At 33.0% G+C, this 25,614-nt stretch overlaps 1 protein-coding gene across 2 annotated transcripts in view; it reads left to right on the top strand.

The window, feature by feature from the left end:
- LOC114325669 (splicing factor 3B subunit 1) overlaps positions 1 to 14,378 on the top strand; it is a 109,358-nt gene extending 94,980 nt beyond the window's left edge. For both annotated transcript variants that reach the window (XM_028273790.2, XM_028273791.2), the window contains 2 exons: positions 8,348 to 8,549; positions 14,093 to 14,378. In XM_028273790.2, coding sequence (XP_028129591.1) covers positions 8,348 to 8,549; positions 14,093 to 14,251 — 361 coding nt within the window. In that variant the 3' untranslated portion in view covers positions 14,252 to 14,378. The remainder of the gene's footprint in view (positions 1 to 8,347; positions 8,550 to 14,092) is intronic.
- Positions 14,379 to 25,614: the final 11,236 nt, after the last annotated feature.

Below are 25,614 nucleotides of genomic sequence, written 5' to 3'. Positions count from 1 at the left end.
TCTGCCAGTTTGACCGATGTACGTTTTCGGACAGTCACCACAAGTTAGTTTGTACACACCACTCTGTAGTTGCTTTCTCTTTCGGCTTTTATTATTCTTAATATAAGTTGCTGTTAGTTCTGAAAGCTGGTATTATTCCTTTCTTTTTTATGTATCTGGCTATTTTTGTTGTTATCTTGCCAGTATATGTGAGAGAGCAGAAGGTACTGGGTTCTTTCTGTGGTGGTGGATACACTAATTTCAGGGCTTTCTTATGGAGTTTTTGAATTAAAATTTTGTTAACTGTTTGTTCGTTATAGCCGTTGTCTACTGCTATTTGTTTAATGATGTTTAGTTCTATCTCGAAGTTATTTTTTGTCATGGGAATTTCTGTCAGTCTATGTATCATGCTATGGTAGGCTGCTAATTTGTGTTGTGTAGGATGGGATGATGAATTGTGTATAGTTGTGTCAGTATGGGTAGGTTTATGATATACGGAGAACTCATGTTTGTTGTGTAGTCTGGTAATCGTTACATCTAGAAAGTTTATTACCAGACTACACAACAATCATGAGTTCTCCGTATATCATAAACCTACCCATACTGACACAACTATACACAATTCATCATCCCATCCTACACAACACAAATTAGCAGCCTACCATAGCATGATACATAGACTGACAGAAATTCCCATGACAAAAAATAACTTCGAGATAGAACTAAACATCATTAAACAAATAGCAGTAAACAACGGCTATAACGAACAAACAGTTAACAAAATTTTAAATCAAATAAGAAACTCCATAAGAAAGCCCTGAAATTAGTGTATCCACCACCACAGAAAGAACCCAGTACCTTCTGCTCTATCATATCGTTGATTGAAATATTGATATGGGCAATAACTCAATCAACCAACTCCAAAACCTCAATCAACGATCATATATACTGGCAAGATAACAACAAAAATAGCCAGATACATAAAAAAGAAAGGAATAATACCAGCTTTCAGAACTAACAACAACTTAAGCAAATATATTAAGAACAATAAAAGCCGAAAGAGAAAGCAACTACAGAGCGGTGTGTACAAACTAACTTGTGGTGACTGTCCGAAAACGTACATCGGTCAAACTGGCAGAACTTTTGACAAACGGATAGCAGAACACAAAAGGGCTTTCAACAATAGAAAAACAGACACTTCTACATACGCACTTCACCTTCTAGATCATAATCATTCTTTCAATGAAGAGTTTCAAATTCTGCATATCCAAAATAAAGGCCTTAAGCTATCTTTTTTAGAATCTATCGAAATTAATAAACTGAAAAATACAGATATAATTCTGAATGACCAACTCGAGACAAACAGCTCCCCACTCCTCAACCTCTTCAGTTAGAGACTTAAAAAGGCAAACACATTGTAAATTATATCACTTGAGAAAGGCACTCTGCCGAAACCGCTGTAGTCACATAGTTGTAAATAATAAATTTTGTGGAAGTATAGAAAACAAGAGTTTTCAGTGTTTTATTGTGAGATAAAATGAACTTCCATCAAGTAACGGTCGAATCCATCAAAAATTCTTTCATAATAAAAATTCTTTCAAACTTCTGTCGGCACTCGCAAGTGCCACGCTCTATTTTTTTTTTTTTTTTTTTTTTTCGTTTACATTGTAATTAAATATTATAAAATAATAATATTAGCACCTACTTCTTCTGCAACTTTCGACCACAATTTCCTTTGAACGTCACGTGAATGATATCTTGTGTCTTTCACGTTTTATCCCACAACGGAGACTTTTCATAAACGGCACTAATCAGTTTTTCGTTATCAATTTCCATATCGAAAATAACAAAATTATCGAAAATTAATACAATATCAAAAATACCTGCACATATATTTATTGCAAACCATTGTATCATCAACATGCGATTACCAGCGACTAATCCCATTCTAGAGGGATCGGTCTCCAGTCGCTTGTGGTCGGCCGAGCCCGGTCGCTCAAAGTCGTTTGCAGTGGACGTTGTTTAGTTACATTTAGTCCATTGAAATGTTACATTTAGTGTGTATTTCTTAGAGGAGTCAATTTTATTTTTTTAATGTGTAGGGGGGTTCAGTAGAAGCTTAAGTTCAAATTTTTGGGGTTGAGGCCCTTGTCCTCCGGCCGCCATCTTGTAAAAAGGGGTACAAAGGGCTTTCGCGCTGTATCTCGTAAACTAGCTACCCCACAGAAAATTTAATTTCACATAAAATGAAGCAAATTAGATTTTCTACAATTTTATATCTATTACTTTTTATTGTAAAGTGACCAACAAAAAAGTTATAAACAAAAATAAGAGAAAATTTTGTAAGAAATTTCCTTTTGGAGGTTATAACTTTTTTTACGTTCATTTCACAATAAAATAACATCAAAGCGATTTTATAGAGGATTTTTCAATAAACAATTTTCACTGTAAAGTTGTTTAATTTTATTTATTATCTAGGTTTTACAGCGCTCCAAACTTGAAAAGATTCTCGAATTCTCGTAGAAAAATAATGCTTTTCTATCTATACAGGGTGTTTCATTAATAATTGTCCAAATAGTAACTGGAGAAACCTTAGCCCAAAATACGAAGATTTAACATAAAACACCTAAATAAAATGTGGTTCCTTACTGAGTTACAGGGTGTTTTCGACCTATCCTTTTCATACTTGGCAGAAGGTGCGACTACTGTACACCCTACTAAACTATGATACGCAAACGTTTTTAGCTACTACCAGAGGCGTACGACAGGGGATAGTGAACGGTTGACCCTTCTCAAATTCTACGCTACTGGAGAAATTACTATTTTAGTACCAGTTTTAGATTCTCCAATACTTTCTACGTAAATAATATACTCTTCATTGGTAACGATAGAGTCATTAGTTTTCGAGATATTTGAAGTTAAATATGAAACGGCACAGTTATTTTGATTAATTATGAAATAATTCATAATATGATTAAAATTTAAAAATTATTTGTACCCAGTACTTTAAAACTATTAGGCGTATCCTTATCATACTTGGCAGAAAGTGAAGGTTCTGCACACCCTACTAAATTAAGATAAATACTCGTTTCTAGCTACTACCAGAGGCGTACGACAGGGGATAGTGGCTGGTTGACCCTTCCCAAATTCTACGCCCATGACTAAATTACTGTTTTAGTTTAATTTGTTGATTTTCCAATACTTTTTATGTAAATAATATATTGTTCATTCGTAACGATAAAATGATTAGTTTTCGAGATATTTGAAATTAAAAATGAAGCGACACAATACATTAATCAAAATAACCGTGTCGTTTCATTTTTAACTTCAAAGATCTCGAAAACTAATGACTTTATCGTTACGAACAAAGAGTATATTATTTTCATAAAAAGTGTTGGAGAATCCAAAAATTGAACTAAAATAGCAATTCCGCCAGTGGCGTAGAATTTGGAAAGGGTCAACCATTCACTTTCCCCAGTTGTACGCCTCTGGTAATAGCCAGAAACGTTTGTTTATCATAATTTAGTAAGGTGTATAGTAGTTGCACTTTCTGCCAAGTATGAAAAGGATACGTCAAATAGTTTTAAAATGCTGAGCAAAAATAGTTTTTAAATTTTTAGATAAAACACCCTGTAACTCAGTAAGGAACCACATTTTATTTAAGTGTTTTATGTTAAATCTTCGTATTTTGTGCTAAGGTTTCTCCAGTTACTATTTGGACAATTATTAATGAAACACCCTGTATACTAGACGAGCGGCATTAACCGTTATGCCAACCACGAAAATCAAATTTAAGGTGAATGATAAATTTTGGTCTACTTTTATGTTTTCGAGGTCGCTGAATCCGAATATGAAGTTTATTTTTATCTAGAGTTGGTGGAACATGTTAAAAAAATAAATTTTATACAAGAATGCCAAAAATCAATTTTGATGATTTTTCAAATTTACCTCGCTGTATCTTTGGTCGCTGTAAATATTTCCTTTTAAAAATTTTACTGTGTCATCTTTGAAGTACGTAGATAACAATGAAATTTGTCCAAAATGTTTAAACACATTAAAAAAGGAGTTGTTAATTTATTAACATTTTGTCATCATATTTCGTTAGTTTCATGTTTACTTAAAAAAGTTGAGTGACAAACTTTTTAGTTTATAATTTTAACCAACATAACAATAAAACAAAGTTCATGAAGAAGTTTTTTGGAAAATTTTAAGTAAAAATATTTAATAGGAAAAAAGTTATGTTACTTCATCTACAAGCGGCACACCCCAAAAAACGCTTATATCTCGAGATCCTGACCACGGTGTGGTGAATGGCTAATTTTTATCATACTTTATGATTTTGATATCAAAAATCGTTTTTTTTTTGCTCTGTTTAAGAATTTTGCATTTTGCGGTTGCGTCATTTTTCTTCTGAAGCGGCGAATTTGTCCTCAAACAACTTCTTGGGCCTTTTCTATATATGCTTAGAGTTATAAGTTTTATAGTGGGAGGAAAGGTCAAAAACAGATTAATAATAGCATAGGAATGTTAAAATCATAATAAATTGTATGAATCAAAATATATATAGATAGAAAAGTAAGCCTAACTTTTGTTTTTATTATATCCCTATGAGCATTCGAGAATCTGGTCAAGTTTGGAGCGCTGTAAAACCTATATAAATAAATAGAATTAAACAACTTTATAGTGGAAATTGTTCGCTGAAAAACGCTCTACAAAATTGCTATAATGTTATTTTATTTTAAAATGAACTGAAAAAAAGTTATAACATCCAAAAGGAAACTTGTTAAAAAAAATTTACATATTTTTGGTTAGGGCCAAAAGCAATAAAGAAAAATCAGAAGTGTTTGCAAAATATCTCACAGACGTCTTTCAACCTTTCCCTGCTGAGAATAATCAAAACTTTGAAGCATCCATCCAACAATTTTTAGAATTTCCATACCAGTTAGAACTTCCACCGGAAAAGTTTAAGGTAAATGAAGTGATCAAAATAATACAAAATCTTAAATCGAAAAAGTCCCCAGGCTTCGATCTTATATCCAGTAAAATTATTAAACAACTACCCAGGAAAGGAATTGTGTACCTCACTCAATTATTCAATGCAGTATTAAGAACCGCATATTTCCCTCTCCTCTGGAAAGTCGCAAAAATTATACTAATTCCCAAACCAGGAAAGCCGCTGGAAAATGTCAAATCATATCGACCCATAAGCTTACTGCCGATAGTGTCAAAGATCCTAGAAAAACTGATACTCTCAAGAATTCAACCACTCCTATCAGATCGAGAACTAATCCCTGCACACCAGTTTGGATTCAGATCCCAACACGCAACCATAGAACAGGTTCATCGGATATGCAGAACTGTTAATCAAGCATTGGAAGACAAAATGTACTGCACTGCCGCTTTTCTAGACATCTCGCAAGCATTCGATAAAGTCTGGCACACAGGCCTTCTATACAAATTAAAAAATATGCTTCCTCTCACTCACTTCCTAATTTTAAAATCCTACCTCCATAACCGTTACTTTTTTGTACAACATAGAGATGAGTGCACGTCTCTATTTCCAGTTGGATCTGGAGTTCCACAGGGCAGTGTTCTGGGGCCAGTGTTATACCTATTGTACACAGCAGACTTACCAACAAACTTTCAAACCACTACAGCTACATATGCAGACGACACAGCAGTGATGTCAGTACATCAGGACCCACGGATAGCTTCTCAACTTCTGCAAACCAGCCTCAACAAAATGCAAACTTGGTTAAAACGGTGGCGTTTTCAAACAAATGAAACAAAGTCGGTTCATATTACCTTCACAAACCGTAAAGGTCACTGCCCGCCTGTATATATCAACAACCACCAACTAAAACAGCAAGCAACAGTCAAATACCTTGGAATGCATCTAGACCAAAGATTAAACTGGAGAACACACATTTTTATGAAGCGTAAACAACTTGGTCTCAAATTACACAATCTTTACTGGCTGATTGGTCACAAATCATCACTTTCGATGAAAAATAAAGTACTTGTCTACAAAGCAATTTTGAAGCCAATATGGACTTACGGGATCCAACTTTGGGGTACTGCATCAAACTCCAATATCGAAATCTTGGAGAGGTTCCAGTCGAAGGTTCTTCGAATAATCACAAATGCCCCATGGTATGTTGCAAATATTATTATTAGACGCGATCTAGAAATTTCAACAGTAAAAGAAGAAATTACCAACTTTGCACAGAAATACGAAGACAGACTGGCACAACATCCAAATGTACTAGCCAGAAACCTGATGAGCCAACCAGTCAGACGGAGACTTAGACGAAATACACCTAGTGATTTACCATCGCGATTTTAGTTATATGTGCCGTAATTCCCAGAGACAAACAATTTTATATCTATGTAAAATATTTGTAAAGAAAATGATTATTGAATCATTTTCTCCAAGTCACATACACTAGTGGTCACAACATTTACTTATTGTAACTTGTTTTACAGATTGTAAATAAATTAGGACGTTAAATAAAAAAAAAAAAAAAAAAAAATATTTTTGGTTATATCTTTTTTGTTGGTCACTTGACGATAAAAAGTAATAGAAACAAAATTGTGGAAAATTTAATTTGCTACATTTTATGTTTAATTAGATTTTTCGTAGGGTTGGTAGTTTACGAGATATAGCGCGAAACCTCTTTGCACCCCATTTCCAAGATGGCGACCGGGGGACAAGGATGGCGACCCCAAAAACTTGAACTTAAGCTTCTACTGATCCCCCCTACACAATAAAGAAATAAAATTGACTCCTCTAAGAAATGCAAGGTACGGCCTAAAAAATGTAACATTTTAATGGACTAATTTTATTTGTTAGGATTAGTCGCTTCTATACGGGCGTATACGCGTTACCTTCGAGTCGCGAGTCTACGCTTCCAATGGACGACCGGCCTTAGTGGAGCAGTAGCAGGCATTCTGGCTCTGATTCCAAATTCCCTTAATCTGTTTCTAACCGAATTGGCACTTGAAGGTGCCAAAATATCTTCCGAAATTGCAGATGGTGTTTTTTTAAACGATTCAAAGGCAAAATTTATTTGGGTTTGTGTATACCAAAATTTATTACAGATTTACAACAAATTGTTGACAGAGTGGTAGAAGTCAGCGAAGAAAACGGACTGTCTCTAAACACAAAAAAGGCACGATTTATGGTAATAACAAAAGCCCAGCAGCGCCAATAAAACATAACAATACATGGAGAACAAATTAAAAAAGTTGAAAAATATAAATATCTGGGTACAATAATTAATGAAAATAATGAATACACCGCAGAGATTAAAGCAAGAATAGGATAGGTAAGAAATGCTTTCAACAAACTGAAAAAAGTATTCTGTAGTAGGGATATTGCAATTTCTGTAAAGATACGACTTCTGAGATGGTACGTGTTCTCCTTATTATTTTATGGGTTGGAGGTGTAAAGGTTTATCGTCAACATCCAATGTTGAGATCAAGACATATTCATTTAATTCTTAAATGTACTAGAAACAAAACCAAAACATACACATTTGTTTACATTTTAGTAGGTGACCTAGATTTGTTAGAAGCACCAGTTTGGTATGTCATGGTCAAGCTGAGTCGGCAATATATTTGTTTATATACTTATACACGAAGGCATCGTGATTTTCTAATTGATTCGTTAATTAAATATCATTCTTAATCCAGATGCACTCGCAGATGGTTCTACTTTAAGCACACCAACTAGTTACTAGCGTAATAGTGATTAAATAAACATATTATGAGTACTTAGTGTATTCCTACCCCTAGCGAGGTTCATCTCCACAATACTACAACCTATACTATTATAGAGGCTTGGGCATACAGAAAGATATTAAGAATAATTTGGGTGGATAGAGTCACGAATGTCGAGGTGTTAAGAACAATGGAAAAAGAAAGAGAGATTTGAAATACACAATTAAAGTTAGAAAACTGCAATATCTGGAACATGTCATGAGGGACGAACTAGTTGCATTTAATAATACAAGGAAGAATAGAGGCTAGAAGGAGTTGTGGAAAAAGACGCATCTCCTGGTTATGTGTTAGATTGTTTTTTGAGGCTGACTCCAGTTCCCTCGTAGAGGATTTATTTAAGGGGGCATAAAGAAGGTATGTGTTCAGAAAATGTGAAGTTTTTGGGGCACGAAGGGGATATACATAACACAAGGATGACACAAGTAACACATCTTTTTTCTTTCGAATGAAGGATTTATATAATCACAAACAAGAGGTACTTCAAATCGGTAAAGTCGTCCTCAAGTTATGGTATGATATAGAGAAAAGGGATTTATTTTATATAATGACCGATTCATAGATTTTATAGTATTACATATTATTTCAGGCAAACAGCTTGTGCGGCTATTAAGCATATGGCTCTTGGTGTATACGGATTCGGGTGCGAAGATGCCCTCATCCATCTTCTGAACTATGTTTGGCCCAATATTTTTGAAACTTCTCCACATTTGGTGCAAGCCTTCATGGACGCCATTGAAGGAATGCGAGTTGCGTTAGGACCGATCAAAATTCTGCAGTATACGTTACAGGTAAGAAAATCATATTGGTATTTGACAGTCAGGCAAGTCCTCATTCGAAACATATCTACGTTTTCTAACCTCCCTTCTTTAATGAAGCATTTTCCGGCGTTGTCAAATCTGGACTTCTTGGAGACCAAGGCATTGGTACAGGACATTTTGGAGAACCTCGTCCAATTCGTCGGTCCGGGAAGATTTAATTCACACAGTTGCGGACAGTGAGAGCAAAATGGGGTGGATCGCCATCTTGTTGAAAATAAACAGTGTCAGCAGCTCTCTGAGCTCTAAATTGCTGTTCATACGCCGGAACGCCAACAAACATTGGCGCGGTGTTGAAACATCATTATTAACCCCTTAATGCACGGTTTTTTTAAAAGACCGGCCAAAACAAAACAATTTGTTTTTAATGAAAAAAGTGATTCTAGTGAGCAGATCAGCCCAACGAGTACTTGCGTTTATCCGATTACTGAAATGATCGTCACGAAACTCACTGGACGATAACAATTTTTGTTGGAACAATCGGAAGGACGATGCGATCAACGATCATCTTTTGTTGGAACGTATTTTGTTTACTGCGCAGGAGCATGATCGTTATATGACTGTTTTTCGTTGTGTTGGAACAAACCTATTATTATTATATTATATTTTTGTAAAATATATATTGAAAAATGAGCGAATCAGAATATGAATATGCACATTTGTCGGAAAGAGGGCTCACAAGGAACAGATCAGTCCTAAGTGATAAGTAGAACAAGTAATTGGTCTTCGTAAGTCCTAGGTTTTCACTTAAAGTGATCGATATTTGAACTCTTCATGTAACTTTGCGTCGATCGATATAGGATTTCACTACATTTGAGCCATTTTTACTAAACTTTTGGTCATAATTGTTTAAACGGAAATGGGTGGAAAAATTATATAAAAACCAAAAGTATACATTTGTTCTTATCTTGCTGATGCACGTCGAGTAATATATCGTTTATACTATTTCGGTGACTTTAAAACAGTACTTCTGGTTCAAACTCTAAAACCGGAAGGCCGATGTCAAATTTCTCATCTTTAGTACCATCCTTGGGATATAAGCTTTTATTCGACACCTCATTAAATGACAAATTTTGTCATTCTATATATATTAATAACGGAGGAGTTATATTCGCGGACGGACGGACAGACACATGAAACCGGGTGTATATATTTGTTTTCGTCTTGTGAAGGCACAACGAATAATATATCACTTGTAGTATTCCGGTGACTTTAAAACAGTACTTCCGGTTGCATTTCTAAAACCGGAAGTTCTAGATCAAATTTCTCACCTTTAGTACCATCCTTGGATTATAAGCTTTCATTCGACATCTCATTTGTCATTCTAGCTGGTACAGTGACTGAGGAGTTGACTTTACGGACAGACAGACAGGCGGATGGGCGTGGTTAATTCAAAGGTTTCACATTTTTTTGGCTGGCTTTGGCAAGGATATATTTTTTTTTGCTGTCACATTGTTATTTTCGATTCTCGAATGCATTCGAGTATGAAAATACAACATAAAATATAACGTCGCTCGAATTATCTCGAGTGTGCACAGTTTGGACAGTTTAGCGTGCTCGAGTTAACTCTAGTCTGCACGTTAAGGGGTTAATGTAAAGGAATTTTCCGGCCACCCTGTATATTCGTGGCATCTTTTTGCCCGCTGCTTTTTCGGAATTGCTCTAAAAACAGACTTGAAACCATTCCTCGGGTATTTCACCACTAATATACACGTCATTAAAGAGTAACTAGAGCATTGTGTTGAGGTCTTCTTGTATCATTTGTAAGACTTCAGCTGGAATGTTGTCTGGTCCAGTTGCTTTCTTAGTTTTGACTGATTTTATTACATAAAGAACTTTAGATTTCTAAAATTTCAGATCCTTCTTGATTTACATTGCTCTGTATATTTGGCTTGTTATCTTAGAACAAATCAGTTATATAATTATTACTCCATGTTTCAAGTATTTCTCATTCATCCACAATAACTTTTCCTGTATTATCTTTTTCTTCTTCAAGTTCCATCTCCTATCGGAGGTTGGATATCATAATGGCTATGGTCACTTTGTTGGCTGCTGCACTGAATAGTTGTAATGAAATACAGTTAAACCAATCTCTAAGGTTCCTCAGCCAGGAGATGCGTCTTCTTCCTTGGATCCTTCCTTGCATAATAATTCTCAGTGACTCATATTTTTCTCCTCTGGTTATGTGAACCAAATATTCCAGTTTTCTTGTTTTTATAGTGTTCATAATTTCTAACTCCTTATTTAAACCTCGTATCACTTTAACATTGGTAATCCTTTGAACTCACTGAATTTTCAATATTCTTCAGTAACACCACATTTCGAACGCTTCTATTTTTCTTATGTGTTGTTTCTTCAATGTCCAAGCTTCCATTCCGTAACGTACTATAGAAAATATTTAGCATCTTAGAGCCCTCAATCTGAGAGGCATCTGAAGGTCTTTGTAAACATTGTCTTCATCTTTAAAAATGCTTGCCTTGCAGTTTCAATTCGGACTTCAATTTTTTTGCTTTGGTCATTTTTGTCATCAACCCAGGTTCCCAGATATTTGTATGTCTTTACTTTCTCTATTTGGGTTTACTCAAATGAGACAATGAGACAATCATAAATTTAGTGAGACAATATGAGACTATCTTAAATTTAGTTTTTTTCTTGTTTATTTTTATTCCGTATCTAATGCAATAATCGATAATTCTATTTACCAATTCTTGTAGCGATTCCAGGGTGTCTGCCATTATAACGGGGTCATCATCGAATTATCTTATGTTATTTACTATTCTTCCCGTTTATAGAGATTCCCTCACTTATTCCGCTATCGCTTCCTGAAATATGGCTTCACTGTACACGTTAAAAAATATTTCCGACAAACACAACCCTGTCTTACTCCTTTCTTCATATCAATATTCTCGGACTCTTGTTCTTCTATCTCTATATTGGCCTTTTTATTCCAAGAGATGAAAATACTCGGACAAATATCAGGGAAAAGTCTGTTGGATAGGGAGAGAAGCGAAAACATAAGAAGATCATGCAATGTCATCCATCCATAAATGGATAGGTGACAAAACGGAAACAGGAGTGAAACGAACACATTAGTGGCAGAGGATAGGATAGTACGAATAGCACGAGATAAGTCACCAAATGGACGAAGAAGTATTGGCAGACCAAGAAAAAGATGGTGCGATAACTTAAACAATTTAGGAGGCTAATATTGAAGAAGAAACAGGCTTTAAAGCCTACATACAAGAAGGAAGAAGAAGAAGAAGATTCCAATACAGATTGATGGTAATTCGTAAATCTCGTCTGTCTGTATCTCTGTTTTTCAATAATTCTATTAGTGTATACAATACGTTTAGATTTGGATTAAATATAGCTCACTAAAGGAAGTACTAAAATCGGCAACATTGCTTGTACGGCGGAGTACGGAGCAGAGACATGTTAACAATAGACCAGGCTAGGGATATGCCACTCAATGCATCGGGTTGTAACGCCAATATCACCAATATCGAGTACAGTGGTCTAGCTATCTTTGTCTAGCCGGTTTGACCTAGCTATCTTTGTCTGTCGTGCGAGTGTGAGCGTATATACCAAGAGGTGGGAGTAATGGAACGACACAGAGGCGGCGGCGGCCATCATATGCTAGAGAGAGAAAGCTAAGCGCCGGTAGAGAGAGATAGATAGACCACCGACCCGAACTGCTCCACGTTACGGTATTTTTCGGACCTGGCCTAATCTATGTGTTATTATATCTCTAGAGTGCTATGTATTAAGAGTATAAGTCAAAAATGAAAATTTTTTATTAGGACTTTTCAAAGTCTTTTTTACCACTGATGAAATAACTATTACAACTAAATATGAAAATGGTGACGAAATATGATTAATAAATTAGTAATTAACTATTTTACTTTCTACTTTGGTAATACCTTATTAATTATATAATTCAAAATATAGAAGAATCCCGAAAAATCTTTTTTATGACTTATACTCTTAGTACATAGCACGTTAGATCTATGGTATGGAGTGTTAAAATCGGCGCGAATCAGGTGCATTTGATGGGAAGTGGAGACCGTCTCCTTCGTACTCGACGGCGCGCTGTTGCCATGTATAGGATGTATATCTAATTTAAAACTAAACAGTCTGTATATGTCATCATTCAATTTTCGCTTGTCCACTGCTGGACATAGATCTCCCTCATAATTTTCCATGTATTTCGATCTTGTGCCTCTTGCATTCAATTCCTATGACAACGTTCTAGATCATCAGTCCAACGTGTTGCTGGACGACCTCTGCTTCGGTAGGCATCTTATCTTGGTCTCCATTCCATTAGCCGCTTTGTTCATCTATTATCTGTCATTCGAGCCACATGACTTGCGCAGTTCTGTTTCAGTGTTGCTAAAGTCAAAGTCAAATTTATTCATCACATGCGACATTGTACAAAGTACATGTATGAGACAAGTCAAAGTTACAGACATACATCTTAAAAGTATATAAATTAATAAATAGGTACGACAAAACATAGTATAAGTTATTTTTAGAATATGGCTCTAGCTCACAAATGTATTGATGTACACACCTCCGAAAGTTTGGCTGATGTAAATTCATTCGTATATCTATTGGCAATTTGTTAAAGAAACTTATGGCTGCATAATGTGTGCTACCTTCCAACAAAACAGAACGATGTTGTGGAAGCTTAAAGTGATTGTCTCTGAATCTTGTTGAATAAACATGGTACGAACTCTTGGTACGAACTGTTGGAAATTGGTACGAACTCTTCTTCTTATCGTTTCAATTGAAACAGTTACACCTGTAGCTTCCAAAATCTGCCTTTGGAGCTGCTGGTGAGAAATGGTTGGGTGTCTTCCAGCTGATAGCTTTCCTAGTTCCTGTTACCTAGCATAGGTTTTGGACAGAACGCCCTGTATTACGCCTAGCTCTACAGCTATATCCCTATGAGAACATTACTTTCTCCACAAGACCAATAATCTTTCCTAGCTGTAAGTTCTATAACCCCGCATCAGACATATTTTCGTTTTTTTACTCAAAAGTTAGTTTATTTATTTTCGTTCAATTTGCAACTCAAGCAAATATCCTATACCGTACCGAGCTGTACTATCCGCTTGTCTTATATATTCGTTTATTTTCAATAAAAATCTTTATTCTTCGCAACAATAACAAGTTTTTTCAAAAGAAATAAATATTACTTTGAAATACGTAGTGATTCTATGGATGTCGTTCCTACGCATATATCTTCGCTGACTACAGTATTTGTCATCATCTTTGTTTTAGATATATTTATTTTCAATCCCCCTTTTAGCGAGGAAAGGTAGAGCTGATTTAAAAGTTCTTTGGCCTCCTCTATCCTATCAGCTATTAGTACAATATCATCTGCAAACCTCAGATGGCTAAGCTTTTCTCCGTTTATGTTTATGCCCTTGTTGATCAGTTTTGCCCTTTTACATATATATTCCAAAAGCGTAGTGAACAGTCTGTATATGAACTAAGATATTATTGTTTTTTAGGGTCTCTTTCATCCAGCCAGGAAAGTACGGGATGTATATTGGAAGATCTACAACTCGTTGTATATCGGCGGCCAGGACACACTCGTAGCAGGCTATCCAAGGATAATGAACGATCCAAAGAACCAGTACATTAGATATGAACTAGATTATGTGTTATAATTTGTGTAATGTATTTTTAGTGAGCGTATTTGATGCTTATTTTAAGGATTTTTGTAGCATTATGATGCTTATTGTATGGAAATTATCATAGTGTAAATGCAAAATAAATGTTTTGAAATGTTTAAAATAGTTTTAAATTATTACTTTAAGCAAAGAATACCCCAACCAACAAGAAGCGAAAGCATCGACTATTTCACGATCCAAATTTCTTTGCGTATGTGCGATCCGCCATGTTTCATGTATTATATTTCTTATTTCTCAACCTAGCCCCTTTTTTATTTCTTATTTCTCAACCTAACCAGGTGGGTGATTTGAATCACACTTTCTTTGAGTGCACAAAATACATTCCATACACCTATAATTTAATCGAAGATTTAATAAAATGTAATGTTTTTCCACCTTTCAATGTATCCCATCTATTGTCTCTGAATAGCAAAAATATATATGATTGTTTAATGAAATTTTTCTGTGAAACTAAAATTAACCTCTAAACTTTTAATCCTGATATTTTGATATATTATGTTCATATGAAAAAAGAAGAAGATGTATAATGGAAAAATGTGGTGAGCAACTTGGACAGTCCATAGCGGCCAGCTGCGGCTTTTTAACTGAGTAGAGAGCTGTGGAAGAGTTTGCTATGGAACTCTAAGGACCTCATTGCCTTCTTTATTTATGAATAGAAAACAAAAAGTTGTGACTGGCTAATTGACACCCAAGTCTATGCCATAAAAGAAAGAAAAAAAAACCTAACCCCTAACAACTGTTTGTTGAACCTAACAAATGTGAATGTATTTGTAAAATTATTGTGTTGTTTGGTCTTTTCTAATTGTAGAAAAAGGATAATACTATTAAGCATATCTATTGTTAAAATAAACTCTCATTGTGATGGCTCCACGCAAAGGTGGATTTTCTCGTGTGGTGTGGTTCGTACTGGGATGCCTCACTAGATTGTGAACGTGAACAAATAATTATCTTTTCAATACCGAGAAATCGTAGCAGGTAAACGATCATAGGGCAATGAGAGATGTTCCTTTTAAACATCAATGTGATTCAATTGCATATACCATATACTTACCTGTTCCGATGGTGGGTGTTAACGGAATCAATTAAAAATAAGTGTATACAACGAACAGTAATATTTATTTTATTTTTGGTTAAAATGCGTGCTTATTCATCTCGTAAGAGGGTTGTTTATTGTTTTGGGGCAGCGAGGGTGCGTCTGAACTGCCTGCCTGCTGTGACGATACTGAAGAGACCACAACAGGGTCATCACGCTTGTGGTTTTACAATATGGCTAGAAAAGGCAATAAATTACTACATCTGGCGTTTTAAAAGTTCAGAACCTTTCTGTAGTTTTAAGAAACGTCTTCGAATGCATTTCCAAAGTGCGTTGACATAAGGACTGATAAGGTAATTAATTTATGGGGAATTCAGTTTATTAAACTGAACACCAAAAACATAAATATGGTTAGGGATACATTTCGTTTCGTAAAACGTCTTAGCATCTGGTTTTTATATTAAATGTGAATTTTATATGACCGTTTTGAGAAAAGTTATTAAAAAATCAAATTAGCAAAAATAGGAATTAAAGCGTGTCGCCACATCTATTAAAATTATTTATTCCCAGATTTTTAATAAAAAATAAAAATAATTTGAACACAGCTATTTAGTGTCTTATTTAATTTGCAATAGTTATTTCCAGTAAACAAACATTTGCTTAATTTTATTCAGATCATTAAGTATTTGTCTAAGCCCCCAATTCAAATTTAATTACAACTAAATTTGCTGAATCTATGGCTTCAGTTAATATTTTTCCTTGCGAGTCATCTAGAACAGATCCCCAAAGGGTATGATGACAGTTGAAGTCACCAGCAAAGATGGTTCGACCCTTATCAAATTGATTAAAAAGACAGTCCCATTCTTGTTGGAGAACTTTTTTATCTAGGGATTTATAGATTGAAAGTAGAGTCAAATTTAAATCTGTTAATTTGATTGCACATACTTCAATATGATCACTAAAATTTGCATTTACATTCTGTTCTATATAGGAAAGCTCATGTTTAACAAATATTGCAATACCACCATAACCGTCTGATCTATTTTTTTTTAATAATATTATATCCCTTAAGATTAAACATTTTATTTGAGTTCAACCATGTCTCTGATATAATGAGAATATCTGAGGGATATTCTCTTAAATATTGAAGAATATTTGGTTTTTTATTATTTAAGGAACCTGCATTCCACTGTAAGATGCGCATTTTAGTATTCTGACAGTTCGCCATCACTAATTTCTATCGGAGCTTCTTTTATAGTATTGACATTACTGTTATTAGGATCTGTTATAAGGGTAGAATCAAATTTTTCTATTTCGTCTTCGCTGACTATATGCTGATTTTTTATAGAAGTATTAAGAAAATGTGTTATTTTAAAAATAGTTTCTTCTTTAAAAAGCATAAATTCATCGGGAATAATAGACTTTGAAACTGGAGTAGAAACATTACTTTTAAAGGATGATGCTTCTGGAGGAGAAAAAGGAATTTCTCGTTTTTTTGTGTTAGATGTTGGATCAAATTTCTTAATAGTCGAAAGTTTTGGTTTTTTTATTGCATTAAATTGATGGGCTGAAGTACAAGGTAGCTCAGGAAAATTATTAACTTGGTATAGCAGATCAAATCTGTTATTAGTGACCACTTTTGCATAGCTGGGATTATCTACTAATTTTTCTACATCCTTAAATGTAATATTATTTGTTGCCATTGTTTTTTTAATTTTTTGTTGCTTTAAATAAGCTGGACAATCTTTAGATATAGTTGAATGTTGACTGCTTTTACAAAAAGTGCAAAAAATATCTTTAGTACAGGTTTCCGTAGCATGTTCATCTGTACATCTCTGGCAACGAATTTTCCCACGACATTGAGACATTGTGTGCCCAAAAAGTAAACATTTGAGGCACTGTACTACAGGATACACATAAGGCTCAACTACGAAGTTACACATATTTATTTTTACATTTTGTGGAAGAGTATTACCTACAAAAGTTAAAATTATGATTTGTCTATCAACATATTCCACTGTACCACCATCACTATTAACTTTTTTCCGTTTATTTCTCTTAACATCAGATACCTCCTTCTAGTCCAGGAACCAAAGCTTTTCACCTCGCAATTTTTACAGAATGGATCAATTTGCTTGAAAATTTGAGAATAAGTAGTGGATAGTCCATGGATCAAAATCTATATGATGCCAACAGGCGCTTTTACCATGGCGGTGGTTGCCGCCCCATCTCGGGGGGTGGAAATTTTTTATTATATTTTGACCGCAAAAGTTAATAAAAACATTCATTCTAAGCAAAAAATGTTCTAAACATTTTTTTGATAAAATTAATAGTTTTTGATTTATTCGCTATCGAACGTGTTAGTTTTATATCTAAAAAATCAATGTTTTTCGATGGTATACCCATTTACGATTCACTCAATTTTTGCCGTAGAACAAATTTTATCAAACCAAGTTCTTGGGAATTAAATTACCTACAATTTCATATTTAAACATTTTTTCGTATCTTTGATGCTAATCTTCCTATTCTGAAGAAAATGCCATTTTTTACCAAATTGCAAACATTCGTTATTCGCTTTAAACTTCAGTTTTTTTTTAAACTAATCATTCTAAGCCAGTCAAACTTCTAGAATCTATTAATAATACAGAAATAAAGAAGAATAAATAAGGCCAATGACTAAAAACACCGCTAAGTTAGATTATTATGCTTCCAATTGGATTTCTACTTTTTTAAAAAAAAATATATATTGATTTTTTAACCGTAACTATTTTATTTTTTATCTTAGAAAGTTCGTTAAAAAAGAATTTTGTAGGTTTTTACTAGATCTATAAGGCTATTAATATTAAATCCTTTTAAAATTCTCAGTCACAGAAAGAGGTGGCATTGAAAGGGTTGCTAAAGGTGGTTTTTGCAAGATATTACAAGATTTAATTGTCAATAGCTCACTCAATTTTTGCCGTAAAAAAAATTTTTGCAAACCAATTTCTTGGGAATTAAATAATCTGCAATTTCATATTTAAATATTTTTTCGTATCTCTGATGATATCTTTGTATTCGACAAATGAGGCATTTTTTATCAAACTAAAAAAAACTCGTTATTCGTTTTTAACTCAATTTTTTTAAAAACTAATCATTCTAAGCCGATCAAACTTCTAGAACCTATTAACAATACATAAATCAAGAAAACCAAATAAGGTCAATGACAAATTTTAATTAGGGTGGTGATTAGGGGGTTGTTTACGATCAATTTTTGCTGAAAAAAATAGGGACTGACATTCTTTTCATTATGTCACTTAATTTTTTTAGCTTGAGATTTTTTTTATTTCTGGAGATACATACTTGTAAATACTTTAAATTAGTTTTAACAAGTTATCCTCGAAAAATGCATAGTTTTCCCGTCCTTTGACTTTAAAACTACAATATTTAGCATTTGACGAAGAAGAGCCAACATATAATAAAGTATAGCTCGATTACTATTGGTCTTAAAGAAAATAAAAAAACGGTTTTGTTTATTTTTTCAAAAGGTACATTTTTCTTAAGTAAAGTTGTTTTGATAAAACGAAAACCTTTTGAGTTATTAGCAGAAAACTGATTAAAAACATTGATTTTTTCGATATAAAACTAACACTTTCGATAGCGAATAAATCGAAAACTATTAATTTTATCAAAAAAATGTATAGAACGTTTTTTGCTTATAATGAATGTTTTTACGAACTCTTATGGTCAAAATATAATCCCCCGATATTAAATATAATAATAATTTCCACCCCCGAGATGGGGTGGCAACCACCCCCATGGTAAAAGCGCCTTTTATCATGATATAGATTTTGATCCTTGGACTATCCACTACTTATTCTCAAATTTTCAAGCAAATCGATCCATTCTGTAAAAATTGCGAGGTTTTGTCCTATTTTAAGCTTCATTACTTGGACTATTCACCGAAACGATGTTTTCTAATATCATCGCCTTAGAGAAAAACGTATCGATTTGACGCACGATTCCTCTTTTATAGTTGAAAAACTTTGGTATGTGCGCAAGATTATTTTTAAGAACAATTTCATGATTTACTAATGAGTTTGCAATACTGAATGTTTTAAAAATTACTTTAACCCTCGTTTTTGCCAATAGTTTGGATATCTATGATGTCTTTTTTAAATTCTGGAACTTGTTGGTGATGGTGTCCCACTCTAATAGGGAACAACTTTCCCAAGCTCTGATCCTTATGCTCCAAGTAAACGAGATATGGACCATTATCAAAAATCTTATATTTGTTATTTAAGTCATAAGTATAATTATTATTAATACTACTAGGGCTATCATTTACCTGGGGCGGCCCGGAGGACGGGCTGCCCGTATCAATATCCATTGTTAAATTTTACACTAAACAAACTAAACACTAGATATAATTAACTTTTTAGAAAGTACTTAGGTTTTTTTGTGAATGCTTATCGGAAGGTACACAATAAAATCGACTAACCACTGCGAGCTATCACTCAAGACTGAAAATCGGAGGTGAATAAAGTAATTCTAGCCTCAGCCGCAGAGTTTCCTCGTGCAGCGAAAATATCATGGTGAATATATTCAAAAAAAAGAATGTGTGTGTACTTTGTACGCACGTAAGAAGTTATACTTCTATTATATGATTTAAACGAAATTAATATACTTTTTATTTATATTTTGTTTAAATATTAAACTAATTTATACTTACTACTTCTCAAACATTTTTATTAGAACAGTGCCAAAAATTAAAATAATAAAAGAATAAAACACACACAAACACATTAAACAAGCCACAAATGATGTCTGAACATTAATTGTCGAAAATTTTTTTAACTAAATACGTATTTTCTGAAAATACAATTATATAATAAATATACTTACAATCATAAAATGTATTAAAAAAAAAACAAAAAAGAAAGTTTCTATTGGGACTCGAACCAGCGCTGATAAGAGCGGTTGGTATTGGAATTCATTCGCCTTCTCCGCTTAGCCATGGACACTATGTGTCATTATTTACGAAGATCGACTAACTAAACGGATTAAACTTGTGATATTTTGATATTTTGAAAATTGATCAAATTATTTTAATTTTGAATTGAAATGATTTAGAATTGAAAAAATACAACAAAACATAGAGTAAAAAATCAATATATTAGGTGAATATTGATAGAAATTTTGATGGTAATCAAATTATATAAATAAAAGTATTACATACTATGTATTTTGGCAGATCAAATAGGTAGGTTTATACCCATGATACATTAACAATTATTACGTACCTGTTGCTTTTAAAAACTATTTAAAAGTCACTACAATATTATAAACTTTTTTGTTTCTGTCCTCACAACAATAAAACTAATATATTATACATTTGTTTACCTTTACCTTTACCTCCAAACCACAGCTGCCATATCGGATAATTTTTGACATGTCATTTGAACATCCAATCAGAACAAAGTTATAATGCGCATGCGCCGGGCTGATAGGTTTTAACATATAAAAAAATCACCCTCTATCGCCGGTAAAGAAGTATAACTTCAAAAATTCCCCGAAAGGAAACAAAAAAGTCATCAACCTAAGACAAAGTTAATAGAAATTTTGAAAGCATAATTATGTACTAAGTAAAAAGGTCTTGGGTCAAAAATATCTATTTTCACAAGTTTTTTAGTAAGAAAAAAAGTAATAGAAATCGATAGAAATTTTCATCTCTATTTTGAAATTAACTATTAAATTCAACTATTATAAATTATGTAGGATAAGTAGGATAGAAAATGTTGTAGATAAGCATTTATTTTAAGCCCCATTTTTCATGCTTCGGGATCAATTTCTTTGAATGCTTCCTTTAGTTGTTGCTACTCCTACTAATGATAGCTACATCGTCTGCATATGCAGTAATTTGTACTATTTTGACATACCTATTTACATTGATGTAAAATAGGGGAGTCAGTTCTCCATATACTCTAACTGCGGCTTTTGAACCCTGCAATGCCATTTTTATGAGACTGATATATTTTTAGGTATATCTAGGTACATAGATTACTAAGGTCTGCCAGCATTTTGTCTCTTTTACACTATCGAAAGCTTGTTTCAAGTCCATTATATTGTTCTATGTCGTATTCATAAGCTTTTTCTTATATCATTCTTAGTATGAATATACCTATTGTCTGTAGTGGCTCTATTTGGTCTGAATCCATTTTGACAATCACTAATTATATTTTCGGAGTATTCTAACATAGTCTGGGCAGATTATCGGAGAATAGGCCATTTTTGGGAAAAGTTATTTACCAGCAATTTTATTGCTGGAATCGAATCCTATGATTGTATATTATATGTATTATTAATATAGGCATGCAAAGTCCGCAGTAGTACGTTCTTTAACGGTAAAATATTGCAAAACCTCTAAATTTTAAAGAACCGCTTGGATTGACATGAAATTTGGCATACACATAGCTAACAAGTCAGAGAAAAAAAGTGATATTGTGCCGATATGTGCTTTTGCCCCGGGGGTGGTTTTCACCCCCTCTTGGGGGCGAAAAAATATTCGTCCAAAGTAAGTCCGGAAATGGATAAACTGACTAATTTTAAGTAACTTTTGTTCTATGGATTTTTTTCACTAAGTCAATAATTTTCGAGTTATTTGCCAGTGAATATGTTCATTTTTTCAACAAAATAACCACGCTTTTAGACGGTTTTTCACAAATAACTCAAATAATAAGTATTTTGTCGAAAAAACATTTCTAGCAAAAATATAGCCTGTAAAAATTTTTAAAAAACGGTGTAAATATCACGTCTCTGTACTTAGTAGAAGCAGAGTTATAGCTAATTAAAAATTGGTTGATATTCGTCAAATTCCAAATGGAATACTTTAACGTGAAGTAACCAAAAATGAAACACATTTCGGGGAAAACTCATAACAACTAAATTAAAGTGTTTAAAAAAAGCTTCATTTTTGTTTTATAAAAAAATATTCTAGCATCAAAAGTCAACAAGTTACGCTCAAAATAAAGTTAGTCTCTTTTTTTTTGGTAAAAAAATCGGGAAAATCACCCCCTAATTAGTATCTCAAATGAACTTAATCGTTACGACTTCACAAGTTTCTTGACTCGTGTATGTATTGTTTATAGGATCTGTAAGTTTCATCGGTTCAAAGTCCTTATTTTTGAAAGGGCTGTAGTTAAAAGGGGTTGAACGAGTCACTGATCACGAATGTATGCAAATTTAGAAACACCAAATCTTAATCAATTTTTGTCTAACAGAAAAACAAAAAAATACATGATATTCAGAAAAGCAATGCTGACTTTTTTGTTTTTCGAGATTTTTGGTATCTCTAACAATTTTTAAGTTATTTTGAAAAAAAAAGCATATTTTTCAAAATTAAAATTTTTCAAAATTTTACTTTAAAACCAATTTTTTTAAAAAAATAAGCACTTTGAAACGATGAAACTTACAGATCATATAAACACAACATAAGCAAAATAATTTGTGGAGCGGTAACGATTAATTTCATTTAAGTTGCTAATTAGGGGGTGGTCTTCCTGATTTTTTTTTTGCCAAAACAAAAGGGACCAACTTTATTTTGAGCGTAACTTGCTTAAATTTAATGCTAGAAACTTTTTATAAAAACAAAAATAAAGCTTTTTTTAAACACTTTTAAAAAGTTATAATGGGTTTTCCCCAAAAATTGCTTATTTTTTTGGATATTTCATTTCGAAATATTCTATTTGAAATTTGGTGAATATGAATCTATTTTTCATTGGCTATAACTCTGGTTCCACGAGGTCCAGAGACCTAACGCGTACACCATGTTTTTTACTTTTTTACATGCTATATTTTTGCTAAGAACGTTTTTTTCGATAACATACTTACTTTTTGAGTTATTTGCGAAAAACCGTCTAAAAATGTAGTTATTTTGTTGAAAAATGAACATATTCACTCGCAAATAACTCGAAAAGTGTTGACTTGGCGAAAAAGCTCTATAGAACAAAAATTACATAAAATTAGTCAGTTTATCCATTTCCGGACTTATTTTGGACATATATTTTTTCACCGCCAAGAGGGGGTGAAAGTCACCCCCAGGGGAAAAGCACACATCGGCACAATATCACTTTTTTTCTTTGACATGTAAGCTATTTAGAGCAAAAACCGTGAAAGAATGGACTACATATAGTGTGCTACTTTCTTTATAAACAAAATGGCGCCCGAAAATCGTGTTTTTTTCAATGTTTGCTCTATAACTCCCAAGATTTTAAGTTTAAGGCTGTATGGCACTATGCATTTTCTTGTATCGTTTCTGATATGTCAAAAAAATGCATAGTGTCATACACAGATACAAGAAACTATATCAGAAACGATACAAGAATTTGTGTCAGACACAGATTCTTGTACAAGAACTGCGCCAATTTCTGCGCAAAGAGCAAAAACGTAAAACCTGCTGGTAAAACATCTAAATGCTAGATGTCATGCCATAATGGCGGTTGAAAATTGAAAATGAGATCATAATATGATTTATGTCTTGATGAATTTATTTTTGTTTTTGTAGGTATTATAAATCTTTTATTGATACTTAATATACCGTTTGGTATGGACTACTGTTCTACTAATAACCATATATTTAGCTCCTAGTAAAGTTCAAACTATAACTTTGGGTTTCATGTTGCATAATTTTTTAATAGAAGAAAATACAATACATAGTTCTTAATTTGGATCAAACTGAAGATAATTCTAATGCAAATATTTTAGCACAAATATCAAAACAAAATAAAAAACACAAATAATCAACAGTCAACGTAAAAATTCTGGTTAACATTAAAATGTTATGTTTTTAAAAGTTTATAAAATCCTTAAAATCAGCTGTAGATGCAGTACTACCATACCAATGTAACGTGACACAGGGTGACAAACAAAATTTCGACCAATCACGTACCGAATTTCATACAATTTTCGATACAAGAACTTGCATAGTGTCATACAGGTACAGGGCACAAATGTATGTACATGAAACGATACAAGAAAATGTATACAACTTCTGATATCAGAAACGATATTATAAATGATACAAGAAAATGCATAGTGTCATACAGCCTTTAAACCAAAAACACTCAAATAAAAATTCACCGTAGATAGAGACGTGTTTTTCCCGATTTAATTCGACGAAAATTTTCCACGGAAAATGCGGGTTTTTCCAACAAAATCTTTAACTTTTAACTAAAATTTTAGATAAGTAATTGTTTATCAATAAGTAAATAACTTGGTAATATAAAAGCTCTTTTCGTATAGATTATAATTCCAGAAGTCGATGAAGATTTAATGAACAGTTTAGCAACAATTGAATTGTTAAACATTTACGATCGCTATAATAACCACAATAATTATGGTATATAAGTATAACTATGATTTTCGCATAAAAAGACACTGTACCTATCTAATGTACTTTACAGAATTGAAATTGGACTATTTAAGCGGCCTCAGGAATATTTTAAAATTATAAACTAAACAATTTTTTGGCTTATAAACAAATAGAATATCTCGGGAAATATTAAATTGAATTAAATCATGAAAAAGGTATTGAAAAAAAGCTGCAGGACGCTTCTTTTAAAAGAAAAAACGTTTAATTGTGATGAGTGGTTCCTGAGATACAACCGGTCAAAGTTGACCGGCATTTACGGCAAAGATATATAAACAATAGGATCATAATTTTCGAACCACCACCTTTTTATTTCCGTCCTCTTTCTCCACACCAATTTTTAAATCTTTAAAATACTCATAACATATATTATTATAATAAAAACTGTCGGTATTACGAGTGAAAATTGCCAAAAATAGCAAAATTCCAATCAAAAATTAGGTTGGAGAAAATGTAATCTAAAAGTTCAAAATCGGTATACGTTAAAAAAATGCATTTTCTCGGCTTCCCATGGAGCAATTTTCTTCATTCTTTTTTTGTTCCCAAGTAACTCGAGTACTCGAGTAGAGGCATCTAACTAACGCATTATTAAATGTCAAACTTGCTTTTGTTTTGTTATAATAGATTAATTTATTTAATAGAAAAGAAAACTACATATGTTTTCCAGTTGTAGACTTTTTTTAGATAAACTTACTACAAGTGTACCTTTTAACGTTAAAAATACAAATATTCTCATTTAAAAGCTGTATAATTATTTAAACAATCTTTATTTAAACAAATTAAAAATTTCTTTTCTAATAAATAAATTAATCTATTATAACAAAACAAAAGCAAGTTCGACATTTAATAATGCGTTAGTTAGATGGCTCTACTCGAGTACTCGAGTTACTTTGGAACAAAAAA

This window comes from Diabrotica virgifera, chromosome 4 (genome assembly GCF_917563875.1).
Source record: "Diabrotica virgifera virgifera chromosome 4, PGI_DIABVI_V3a".
Lineage (NCBI taxonomy): Eukaryota > Metazoa > Arthropoda > Insecta > Coleoptera > Chrysomelidae > Diabrotica > Diabrotica virgifera.
The sequence above is the reverse complement of the archived record's forward strand: the minus strand, read 5'-3'. Positions and strand labels throughout refer to the sequence as shown.